This window comes from Varroa destructor, unplaced genomic scaffold (assembly GCF_002443255.2).
Source record: "Varroa destructor unplaced genomic scaffold, Vdes_3.0 BEIS01000007.1, whole genome shotgun sequence".
Taxonomy (NCBI): Eukaryota; Metazoa; Arthropoda; class Arachnida; order Mesostigmata; family Varroidae; genus Varroa; species Varroa destructor.
This window is the reverse complement of record NW_019211460.1, coordinates 3556353-3569112: the sequence shown is the minus strand read 5'-3', so window position 1 is coordinate 3569112 and position 12760 is coordinate 3556353. Positions and strand designations below refer to the sequence as shown.

Below are 12760 nucleotides of genomic sequence, written 5' to 3'. Positions count from 1 at the left end.
CAATAGTTCAACATTAACCTAGAAATCAACTTGGACAAGACCAAAGTTAGAGTTACGAAAAGTATAATTACTAAGAGCAAATGACACTCGCCGGTTGTACCGTTTGCCCCCCTGAAGAACATGCAGCCATCCAAGCCGAACTCTGCCCTGGCCCGACATCTTCTACACTAAACATGTAACAACATACGTTAGAAAAACCGTGGTAGCCAGCGCGGCGGTAGAAGAATTCTCATTCCTCTTACTGAACACGGCGATACGCTTTTGAAAGGTCAGGTTCGCGCCAATGGCCTCTTAAGGCATTCAGCCCATCTGGGAAAATCTCAGTACAATTGAAAGCACAAGTGCTGGGTAAAATCGGCTTTTCCAGAGGAAGTACTAAGACTCCGCAAATCTTACTATAGCCGCTGCGTGTATTTGCTAGCAGATACGCCGCTATTTCTGAAGGGTTTCTAACGTTAGATTAGTCTACAAAAAAAAACGTCTGCCTATCCGGAATTCATCCGACATAGGAGGAAACGAATAGCCGAGGTCTCGAACTAGCCTGGAGTTCTTTGTCGCTGGCGTTAGGTTGAACAGGATATAACAAGGGTCAGATTGGACAAAATGAATTGCAGGAGTCCGCTACGCAATACATGGCTTCCGCCATATTGTATGTTAATTGTACCATGGCCTAATAAAAGCCGCGCCCGTGTCCGCTGCGGCAGCTCGTGTGAGAGATACAACTTAGGCTCATATCTAAGAGTGCCCTCTTTGAACAGTGCGAGGCAGAAAAGAACAACGTAGTGACAGCAATCTGAGCTTATATGTTTTATCTATATAACGTAATATTATGTTTAGTGTTATGCAATATACAAGGCCCGACAAAAATAAATGAAGATTATTTCAAAGTCTACTAAGCAGAAGAAGTACATTACAGAGTAAGATAGTTTAGTCTATTATACAAACATCCACCTTTCGAAATTGTGAAAAGGACTGAATCGGGTTTAATTGACGACTGTATACTGTCAATGTTGTACGTCGAGTTCAAGAATCTTGCGGATGTATGCCGATAGGGCGTTCTGCTCGAGACACCCCGAGATACCCCTAGCTCAATATGTTGTAAATTGGTTTATTTAGATAGATGAATAACCGCACTCAGTCCACGCGATGGGCCGTAAAGTTTATGATACGATTAGTAGCCAATGTCTTACATTGACCTATATAAATTAAATAACAAATTAATAATAAGAGCTTTAAATTAAACGTAAAAAAAATTGTTATATGATAGGATAACATTTTTTCAAGGCGTTGTTCACTGTGATCTAATACTTCTACCTTGAATGCTGCCGCAAAGGAACTGTACTAAAACTACTACTGTTACGCAACTTATTTAATGTCCTCTATCGATGACCACGTACCAAAAATCATGTTGGCATGTGCCTTTTGGAGATCGATGGAGGCCATGTTAGTGAACATGAGGGCCGGTAACGCTAAACTGGAGGTGAACTTCTCTACGCCCTGAAGCTGCTCTTCGTTGAGTAGATGCAGCTTCGAACTCACATAACTGCGAAACGAATATACAATTGCCCACTTACTCCTGTTCTGTTAGCACTATATTTAGAAATTTTCGAAATTAAGCAAAAAAAAACACTCACCAGTAAAGCTGTATATATCTAAAACTATCGTAACGAAAAATCGTTTAGCTATACGTATCAAAGCCCCCCCCCCCCCGACTTTGCAAATAGAAACACAATGTCAGACGATGCACACGTTGCGACATATAATGAAATGCTGGAACTGTGAATAGTAATCAGTGGAGATGAACGGTGCGTTATCATACAACAAGCAATAACTGACCACCATTGTAAAGGGACCAATCAAGCCGACTACTAGAACTTTTCGTATTTTTCGATTTGTCCTATCTTTGTTTAGTTCCGCTATTTGCAACTACTCTTTTCGCGACAATATCAATCGGCGGTCACGGATAGGCCAACATTAGCTTCCCTTTCAAAGCCTTCATTAGATATCGAGTGATTACAATTTCAATAGTTTAGATCTTAACGAGCTTTTTTCGCATTTATGTTGGAGACCTATTTTATATATAGTATTTTTTTCAACCTGAATCTTAAATATTGTATGAGTTTCCAAGTGTAAACAAGCGTATGTAGCATATGAAGCCGGTGCTACAAGTGCAGGACGCGACAATGGTTCACTACGCAGGTTAGATACAAATGGACATTGAACGAATAGGCAAAAAGATGTAGAGGTTTGAGTAGAAATACTTTTTACGCAAACTTTGAAATTAAGTTCCTTGATGTGAAACGGCGTACAAACTGGAACCCCCTATACATCTAAATGCGTATGTTCAATATTCATTTAGGTATAACGAAAATACGAACTATAATAACTGATAATAATACTAGAACTAAGAGTTACTAACATATCACTAAGATATTGTACTGCTGCATCCTCCCTAAATAATGATCTATCGCTTTAGTTTGCTCAATACAATAGATATGTGCTGATCGAGAACATCTGGTTACGTCCTGCTATGTATGGGGTCAGATTTTTCTCTTTCTTTATGTTCAGATATGGTGCGAATGGTAGCTTTGCCCCATAGACGCCAGCACTGATAGAAGCCGCCATTGCATTATTGACCTATATCAGAAATCTGAGTAGTTCAGCGAATATCTACACAAAGTGAGCTGTTTCACGATCGGGGTTCTACGCCAGTGCTCTGCATCCTTTCGAAGCTCCTAATGCTTCGTGCGAAAAACAAGCTTAAGGCATACGATGAGGCGGCTTTCCTGCAGCTATAAATGTATGATTGAAGTTTGACCAATACGCTTCCCTCAACAGGAAGGTGTCACTCGCCATTGCTACTTCAGTTACAGGTGACAACTGGCGAGCCCTCGATCCTTAACGAGGCATCCATTTTACTTGAGGCCTGTTGTAACGCCGCTTTCGGAGTTTTCCAAGGACTTTTTTTAATCTAGAAATTTTTTGACAAGCAACATCTTTCACGACGAACTTCTGTGCAGTTGGTTAGCTATGAAAAAATAACTAATAACATATTTTGGTAATCGCATCAGAATTATGCTATGAGAAGGAAAACACTATGGTCGAACAAACAGAAGTAACCCGTCGCTGCGATCTGAAGCTCATTCTATTTGAAGAATCTCCCTAGAAGCTGTATGACACAATCCCAATATTGCGTATATCCGAGAAAGTGATAACTGATTCTAGTTTAAAATCCGTTCACTTAGAAATGGGTCTTTCAATCTGGTCTATCATCTAACAGTAACGTTGCACGAAACCTATTGATAGCCCTGCATAGGTATATATTCATGCCAATGCTAAGTAGTAGCATTAATGATAAACTCACCCAGTTATTGTAATGAGCACGCACTGGGCCACAGTGGCCGAGGTATCGTGCACCACGGCCATCTTATCGTCTTCAGATTTCACGAGATGCACTAAATCTGAATGGGAGCGTGCAATGCCCACAGGATTCGAATCCGATCCATGCAGCAATAAGTGCTGTTGAGTCAAATGTCTCGTTGAGTCTGAGCCTTGGTTCCACATGATTACGGGTTTTACTCAAGGTCTGTATGTCAGCCTCTAACAATCTTTTCGTCGATGTGGGATAGAATCGCCCGTAGAGAGGAGCAGAGAGGAGGGTCCACGGTCGCCCGACGACGGCTAGACCGGCAGCGAATTATAGAGAAGCCGTTCGCGGATTCCGACAATGCTAGCTGGCCGATTAAATGGCCGCATCAATGGCAAGCGAACTAGTCGAGATGAGTCCAGCGACTTAAAGGGACCTCATTGCTTATCCATCGGGATACAACATGGTGCCAGGTATGAACTACGTCCGTAGGGGTCAGGGGCAAGGTAGCCGAGCGAGCGAAGACCGAGATAATGTAAACACAAACAAGCGTCAGTCGCACGGCTATTTGGCCGCCTGTATATCTGTTTATTGGAACGCCTATAGAGTACGAAATCCGCTTGGTAAAACAGTTCGATTATCGCAACTGTACATCTGTGTGTGCGTGAGAGTTTCTAATAGATGCCCTGTTCTGTCGGCCGTATGCTCGAATTTTGTGCGTTTACGATTTGCAGGATCACCACCTGTAACTTCAAAACAAACTTACGATAGTAGTATATCAGTGTACCATATCGGTTGGCTATTGGAAGTCACAATACGCCCTGTAAAACATGTAGCAATGTAAGTCTTCGAAGTTCTCTTATTGTAATTATCTAGTCAATCAAAATAAGCTATTTTACTCACACACTAATCAACGTTGACCTTTACGGTATTACTAACTTTCATAAAGGAAATTTCTCAGAATTTCAGAAAGGAAAGGGTTTGCTTAGCCTGCAAATACAATATGCGTGTTGCTAGAAGGACCGTGCAATGGGTTTCTGGCGTAGTGGTATTAACTATGCATTGATTTTCTAAACCTCCAAAAACTTTTGAAGCAAGTAGGTATTTGGTAACCTTACGATAGTTGGGGTTCGTAGTGGCTTTGTTGTTATCGGCTGTACGATCTGCATTAACTTCTATCACATAGTGCAACAAAAGTGCACAACTCGAAAATCTCTCTGTAGACTCTGCTGTAACAGTCGTTTGGCCAATTGCGTTAAGATATAAATTGAATTAGCGCTTCCTCGAAAACACCGTGAGAAGCAGACAATTATTTTTAACATTGATTTTATATATAGCAATACGTATGTTAAAATTGTTCCTGTCAGAGCTGGCCTTCCTTCTTCTGATCTGAATGTGCCTGTATACGGCTTGGCAATCTACCACGCATCTGTGATTGTATAATATAGACTAGTTTTAATTCGCGTCTTGCCCTACGGAAAGCTGGAAGGCCTTTCTAGTGGAGACTCGTCACTGTTCGAAGCGAGAAAAGAACGTTTAAAGCATTTTTGTCCTGTGTATCTGTTCGGACCTGTTTTAGATTTTCTGGAGGGCCGGTTTGAAGCGGATTTGATTGTGGAAGCTGTGCCAACTGCACCCCAAACAGTAGCTACTTCCAAGTCGATTTCATCGACCCCTTGCCATTTAGGCGTTTTCTTTTAATGTGTCTGGCCCCTATGCGCAAACATGCGTCTCATAGCGTATGTGACTAATTATGAAAAAATATCATATTTTCCCAGTTCGAATTGACTGGTACTATTTTAGCGTTGCTTCAAAGCTCTACGCACTATATGTACTGTAAATATGAACTTATTATATGCAGAGCTGTCCCTCGGCGAGCCAAGCAGTGGGGACGACTCAAAGTTGATTGAGCTTTTATGTTTTATTTCAAAACCTGACAGTGTTTGTCCGTCGCCATTTTGGCAGTTCAAAAATCCGAGTTCAACTTGAGTTTTTATATTTTTAATAGATTTCAGTTGTATTTAGTCAGGAGGAGATCTGTTATCCCTAGCAGTTATCCCTAGACTGATTTGGTGATTAAGTTCAATTGTCCTGTTTGTCCATTTATATGGACAAGTGCTTTCGAGAGTAAAGTGAACTTACTTGCCAGCGCGCGCTGAAACCACTACAAAGGAAATCTCTCGTGTTGACGGCAGGCGACTTTCGAGACTGATGACAAAACTGGTATTCTTAAGAACGATTTTTTAAACTCGTTATGTTACTACTGTTTACGGTTATATTGTTCTCATGTTAGCTGCTTTGGTTGATATCACACCAAGATGGAGGGGTTCGTCTACTGAGCCATGTTTTCAATCGGGGATATGAGAGTAACGACTTTCAGCCCCTCTTAGAGCTGCCAGTAATCGTTACCCGATGGCCGGCTGACAGTCATATTCCAAAAATGTAGATAACCTTTACATTTAAGTCGCGAATAAAACAGTCACTGCATATATAGTCCATCTAGCAACAATATTTGACAAATCAAATTGTGGGAAGTAATTATAAATATATTTTGGGTCTAATTTGATATGAGTATGTAATTGTTAGCACACCATAATTCTGGCACCCAATCTTTAAGACGTTTCTTTTGACAAAAACATTTTTTAAATTAAACGATATAATTTGAATATAATATTACAATTTGACATAATAGATAAGTTTACTTTCAGCAGAATATAGTGGAAAACGTTCGTATTAGGTAAAAAAAAAAAAAAAAAAAAAGAAGCTGTCATTACTTTCAATCAATGTTTTCAATATAACAAGTACATTGATGCTGCATCAGACAAACGTGCATGTTCAGATATAATTGCTTTGCTTACCACGCTATAACATTAAGTTCTCTAAGGTTATTAAACGTCTCGAACAACTTTCAGACTACGCACAAGTTAGTAGATATATATATATATATATATATATATATATATATATATATATAGTAGATAGTTATTAAGCGGATCTGTGAAACTGAATAACTTTTGACTCATACATTTGCTAGCAAAGGGAACTTGTCTGGTACATAATACCTCAGTCCTGCAGAAACCTTAAAAAAAAAACTAATCTAGACGGAAAAACATCTTTGAGTCCTAAAAATCTAGGCTCAGGTGGTCATGTTTTTGCTGCTCGAAGACCACCGTTTTCAGAAATTCCTCAGAACGATCACTTCAGAACCAATTCAGAAAGACTGGTGAAGATATGAAGCAAGGAGTCCTATGTAAAAACACAGTGTGTGAATGGCGAGAACGTACGAAGACTGGAGTGCTGGATATCAGCGAGAAGGTAACTAGGAGTCGATTACTCGGAGCACAAGAACGCATTGTCGTTTCAATTTCTGAAAGCAGGGGGTGGAGTCTAAAAGTCCTGTCGGTCAAAACTAGCTTGTCACATCTAATATGTTACAGATTTATAATCGAAATATTGAAAATAAAACCAAGTAAAAAAAATTACTTATTCCGAGAACTGACTCAAAAGACCCGCGCGGACACATACGATCACCATAGACGAGGCATGATTCAGTCTCCACCACGAGCCGGAAAGGGGCCAGGCGAACGAATGGTGTGTGGGATCGATTTTGGTGGCAGTGTCGATTAGGTTCCGATGTAAGGCTATAGAGGTACGTGCAATGAATATCACGCTGCTACGAGACGCTTGTCGAAAATAGAACAATGAATGCAGCTCGCTATTTCGAGCTCGTCGAGAAACTTACGGAGCGTTAACGCAGCAATAAAAACTTCGCAGTCTGTTTACTTGATGACAATTCCAGATCCCTTCGTTATCCTTCAATTAGTTTATGGATTGAGCGGGATCATATCCAACATTGAGTTTTTTTGAGCCTACTCATTTTCCCGATCCGAGTTTGTTCAATTAGGGCATTTTCTATGCCCTAAAAAGAACACCTGGTGAGCAACCCTACCAGACTATTGATTTAGTTCGAGAAGCCGTGGATAGACAAATGACATATGTAAATATGAATGGTAGGTGTATGGCTGTTCAGAAACTGCCAGAGCGCTGGCGTAAGCGCCTAAAAAATGAAGGAATATGCCCAACTAGTTAAAAAGGTATTCAATTTCAAAGTCCGTCGGGTTCGTTCGTAACGACCTAGCACACCTAGCACTAGATTAACTGTCATCAGAAAATAATGGAGCTTTGAGCTCAGCAACAAAAATTGTTCTAAGCACGAAAATTGGTTGACACACCACAAAGGAAGTATCTATATTTTAGAGCCTCTAACAAAAGCACGAATTGCAGTAATCACGGAGTCCTTTGAAAAAAAAATAGGACGTGAGCAGTGCGCTCCGTACCAACTTCATACTGTTTTCCTCGAAGCATGTGACGTAAACACATTAGAGATGGAGAAGAATAGCAAAGACTGTGTCTTCTATTAATTGAGTCTAAGATAGATGGGAACAATTAAAGTGTGGATATTTGGGGCGTTTGCCAAAACAACTTGTGCAACCACTAACAGCAAAAGACCCGACTGGAAAACCCCATCGAGAAGTTTCTGTGATCACAGCAGAGACTTATAAAATAAAATATATTTTTAGTAATTAAAGAGGAATAGATTTATGTATTAGACATACATTGACCCCGTTGCCACACGGACTTGTTGATAACATCTGTACAAAAGATTAGTTTCTCACTGGAAGTTTTTTTCTATAAAACATTTAAAAAAGACTAGCAATAAGTAACTCACTGGATTGCTTGTTTGTTGATAATAATAACAATAATAATGGATAACAAAATACTGATCACGAATGGTAGCAGGACCAATTATTGACCAATTATAATTGTTATATTAATAATTGTAGAGATATTATCTGTGAGGCTTGATCGAAACACAAATCAGCCGTTTGAAAATGGAAAGTTAATCATAAATGGATTGAATCTAGGACGATGCTGGAAGTAGGTGACACAGTGTATGTATCACAGCTTCCCAGTTACGCAGTCAGCGTCCTATTTAATGCAGCCACAAATCGAAATCATCAGGCAAACCTACATCAGGCGACGACTTTGGTACCAATGAGTAGTCCTGGCAGGCATACACAATTTTAGAAAACCGAATCATGTATAGTCGAAATATGTAGCAAAGTAAACACAGCTTTCACAGATATTTTGCCCGATCGGCACAAAAAGAACTAGACATCTGCGACGATGCCCCCGCCCGCATGATTTGATGTAGTGGCTATCAGAATGGAACGGTCAGTCGCATCGATATCGTGACGGATAGGTTATGCAACAGTCCCCAAGACACCATGTGGTGCCTTCGGCCTGACCGCTAACCGTTGTTAAATAAATGATAGCTGCCTCGTTTCGTGCCGAATCAAATCGCGACTCAAAATGTTTATTTTATTATAAAGTATTATATATTATTGTTGTGTGCGTTGCCTGAATACTGCACGTCCGATTGTATCTTTCGTATTGATTTCGAATCCTGATTGCTGCTATATCTGAGAACATCGTCATAAGACTATGCTATCTGCCTGAAATTACGTGGATGGATTCACAGCTCTCATCTCAATCAGTAAAATCTGTGCTTCATATAAAATTAAGGACGGTTACCAATAACGTGTGTTTTAAATTTAAGCAAGCGATACTTACTGATAGTGACAATGTCGAGGCAGAATAAGTATCTAATCCGTCGTGCTTATCTTCCCATTATCCTCGAGTTTCTTCTGTCTGTCTCGAAATACGTTATCATCATGAGCACACAACGTTGCATCCACGGTTGGTAGCGTGAGTGTCAATGGTAAATATCAAGTAGGTTCATAGAAAAAAATTTTGATAGAACATAAACAACAGATTAGACCTCAAGCTCTGCACGTCAGTAACGTTTTGAATTTTTGTCTCATTGATGCTGTAACGTTTTGAATAATGCCATGTTCAAAATTTTAGAATAATTCAGTTATTCTGTTTAGCCGGCTCTTCTCCCGCTTGCCTTACCGTTCACGAGCTACTCTATGAACGGGTGGTTGAGGTAAAACTGTCTACGTTTTGCTGTGAATTGTATACACGGAAGTAACGACTGAATTTTGTGTGTGCAGTGTTCGTTTGCTGGGAAATAGGCCTGCACCTATCGTGAGTTAACTTCCATCATCTGAATATATGGCACAATACCCTAATACCCTAGCGGTGAGTTCTCAACCCAGTGGAAAGGGTCGGTGGGGCAGCTTCGGCCATAGTAAAGAAAGAGGAAGAATGCAGCTGCATTGGTGGCGAGCGGCGAAGTTCGGAGACGTAATAGGCTTTTCAAAGGCACAGCAAGAGATAAGCCCTATAGTTCGCTGGTTCCCTTTCCTCAGTCGCGCCCATTAAGAGCGATAGGCACCTGCGACGGACTTTTGGAAAAACCCGTTGGGGATTTTCCGTGACCCCTCTGCATTCCTATCCTCAAACATCCGTTTTCGTCTTCTGCTTCAGGGAACTTTAGTCAAATATGGGCAAGTAGGAATTGTAGGCTTTTTCAGAGGAGAACACTCCCACACAGCAGCTCCTTTAGGTGAAACGTGTCTTGATTAATATGGAATATCAAAACGGTATATGAGATCGGTAAATGTTGAGGTTCTTAGCTCATTCTGCTATTTGCACAATACAAAAGGGCATAAAAATCGGTGAGCAGTAAACGCGTGTCGAATAGTATGATTGTTTTACGTTCATTACGCCCGTCGCGTATTGTGGTTTGCAAGCCCTATTCCGGCAACAGATGAAAAATAAATAAACTGAAATCTGAGCGAATAGCCATATTTACTTTTAAACTCAATAACGCATATAAACCATGAAAGGTTCGTGATTTTTTCAGTTGTATTACAATATCAGTAATTTTCAAAGAAATTAACAGGACTTTTTGCAGGTTTTTGTCATAGAAATTAACGATTTGCACCAAAAATCAGCAGTCAGATGAGGATAAATCTTCTATGACGGGCATTTTTAATTTCGCATTCCTTTAGATCCCATCATCGTCAGAGACTGTTGAATGAAATAAGTCGTAGCCCCAACCTCAAAACAACCTTCCAATAAGCCACCCACACACTATAATTTTCTCCTCATCTTGGTCCTTGGCTGTCCGGTTGTACAAAGAGGAGGAAAGTGTGGGAGGAATGCGATGATCGGAATACTTCGCTCATATTTATTACTTTACTCCGCTGATTATAGACATTATCGATGAAGACTTTCCGCCAAAGAGAATCGCTATTATGCCACTACACCAGGTTGTTGTATATCATCCAGGTATCGCTCAGATCTAGATATTCAAATTCGTCTTACAGCACTAAAATAAAAATCCTACAAATTCGAGGAACGTCAGCCCTATGCATATTAAGTATAAAATAAATAGCGTTTTTGAAATTTCTCAATATGTATAATTGGACAATGGGTAAAGCCCGGCTCTGAGTCTCAACTATCATTTATTTAAAATACTTTACCCGACCCTTTTCAATATACCAGTTTCTCTAGTCTGAAAAAGACTAATTGTTTCTCCTTTCATCCAAGATCCTCACTCACTCACTCAATTCTAACGAGCCCAATTAGCTCACACAAGGGTAATGTGTGATAGGAGTTTAGACGCTCTAGCTAAAGCAATCGGCAGCACTTCAACCTTACGTTGATAACGAAATTGAGTAGGAGACCGGGCAAACGTAGCCGTATTAATAAGCAAGTAAGTGAAGCTCAGGAAAATAGTTAAAATATTACGGTGATTTGAAGTGAAGCTTCGGAATGTTATTTGTTTCGAAAATGAATTATACATTGCTGCCAATTCAAAATCAGAGCATCTCTAAGTATAGCTGATTGAAAAGCATTTGACGTTCAAACGCTCTTATCACGTAATTTATTAGAGTAAACGCGATACATAGAGGGATTCTGTCGAATTTTCAGATAATAAATTCGAGAGAAATTGATTATTGTTTCACATAAGAAACAACTAGATAGTGGTTACTAAGCGACACGGAAACCACTCATAGGTTTTGGTTACTTGTTAAAGTTACACGGCAACCCTAGTGAATCATGTCACTTCCCTGGATAAGGCATAAAACAAGAAGCAAATGTAAACTACTTTAGTAGTAAAGGAAAGTTAAGTTTCAGATTTAAGCGCATACGCTCTATAGGAGCCACTTACACTGGAATATCTTTTTAATTTAGGCTGCCCAACGGACGGAACTCCTGGCATCAGCTGAATCTGATTCAGCCGCTTTGATAAAGCATTTGGTGGTAAGGTATTAATGCTGCCTTGGCTTTGAAAGAGTTTGATAGTTCTCGGAAAGATCGCCCCATCAGTTAGGACTATAGAAACACGGAGTGAAAAGGCCGTACTCCCAATAATTCAGCCTCACATAATTGAATTTTGGAAACTGTAAGGCGCTTCGAGATGAAGATCGGGAGAACCAAATGGACCCGCATCAGCGGAACTTTCAACAAAACTAAATACTTTAAAAAGTGTCATATCGTATGAACATTTATAGAGCTTCGGCAGTTTATTAATAATCCCAGAAGAGGCTCACATGATGCAACGTTCAAGCTAGTAGTAGAAGGCAACTTAAGGTCTTTTAATCTGCATTTTCTCTTCGTCCTAATAGGCACGTGTCTTTCTCCTAAAAGACACAACATGTCCTTTCCAAACGAGGCATTTCTCAGCTAACGTTATCGCGCGTACTTACTAAAACTTAAAAAACGTGATTGACTCACTTATGGTCAGCGCCTGGAAACAAATAGCACTTGCTAGCTTATTAACAAAATTCTCCTTGGGTTTACAAGTCTTGCATAGGAAATCTCGAGCAGAAGAAAGTCAAATCCAATAAGAGCTACCGCTCATATATAACCAGCCGTCTACTAGTTAGTTTGCTAAGCTTATTGAAACCTATGCCGCGGAACAAGAGGGCAAAAAGAGCTCACAAGGATCATCAAGTTCATTACGTTCTCAAAGACGAAATTCCTCAAAGACGAAGAGTAGGAAAGAATAAGCCGAAAACTGACGTGGAAGTAAACGATCCGAATAGAAGACACGGTTCTCAGAGAGGTATCATTCTTCACTGCATCCTGAGCGACAAGAGAACGAAAGAATCCCATTTTCTTGTTCAGACGAACCATTAGATGCATGGACAGATTCATCTGACATGGGCGGCTTTGAAGATATTAAATCTGTGAAAATCGACATATGTCCACTTAAATAGTACGTTATCTCTCATACGTCAAAGCATATATTAAATTTTAGGCTTGTAACGGTAGCGCACATTCTCATTGGGACTACTGCTATATGGCTGCATAGCATACATAGTGTTTATTTATCCGTAGATCGTAATAAAGGTGAACGTACATACGAACCGTATTTTCCCAGCTGAAAATAAATGCACGCCCACGCGCAGACGA

General features: G+C 40.1%; 1 protein-coding gene and 1 long non-coding RNA gene across 8 annotated transcripts in view; one reads left to right on the top strand and one right to left on the bottom strand.

Moving 5' to 3' along the window:
- LOC111253981 (lysosomal cholesterol signaling protein-like) overlaps positions 1–3716 on the bottom strand; it is a 21382-nt gene extending 17666 nt beyond the window's left edge. For 4 of the 5 annotated variants that reach the window (XM_022814329.2, XM_022814330.2, XM_086974380.1 and 1 more), the window contains exons 1-2: positions 3365–3716; positions 1398–1543 (exon numbers count right to left, since the gene is read on the bottom strand). In XM_022814329.2, the coding sequence (XP_022670064.1) occupies positions 1398–1543; positions 3365–3564 (346 nt within the window). In that variant the 5' untranslated portion in view covers positions 3565–3716. The remainder of the gene's footprint in view (positions 1–1397; positions 1544–3364) is intronic. The other variant, XM_086974382.1, reaches the window with a different exon arrangement.
- Positions 3707–12760, top strand: LOC111254217 (uncharacterized). Of its 3 annotated transcripts, none has more exons than XR_015316629.1 (3): positions 3707–3840; positions 4102–4207; positions 11537–12760. It is a non-coding gene; the product is annotated as an uncharacterized LOC111254217 (long non-coding RNA). The 3 variants fall into 3 exon arrangements; XR_015316628.1 differs by lacking the exon at positions 11537–12760 and adding an exon at positions 6533–6849; XR_015316630.1 differs by lacking the exon at positions 11537–12760 and adding an exon at positions 4947–6849.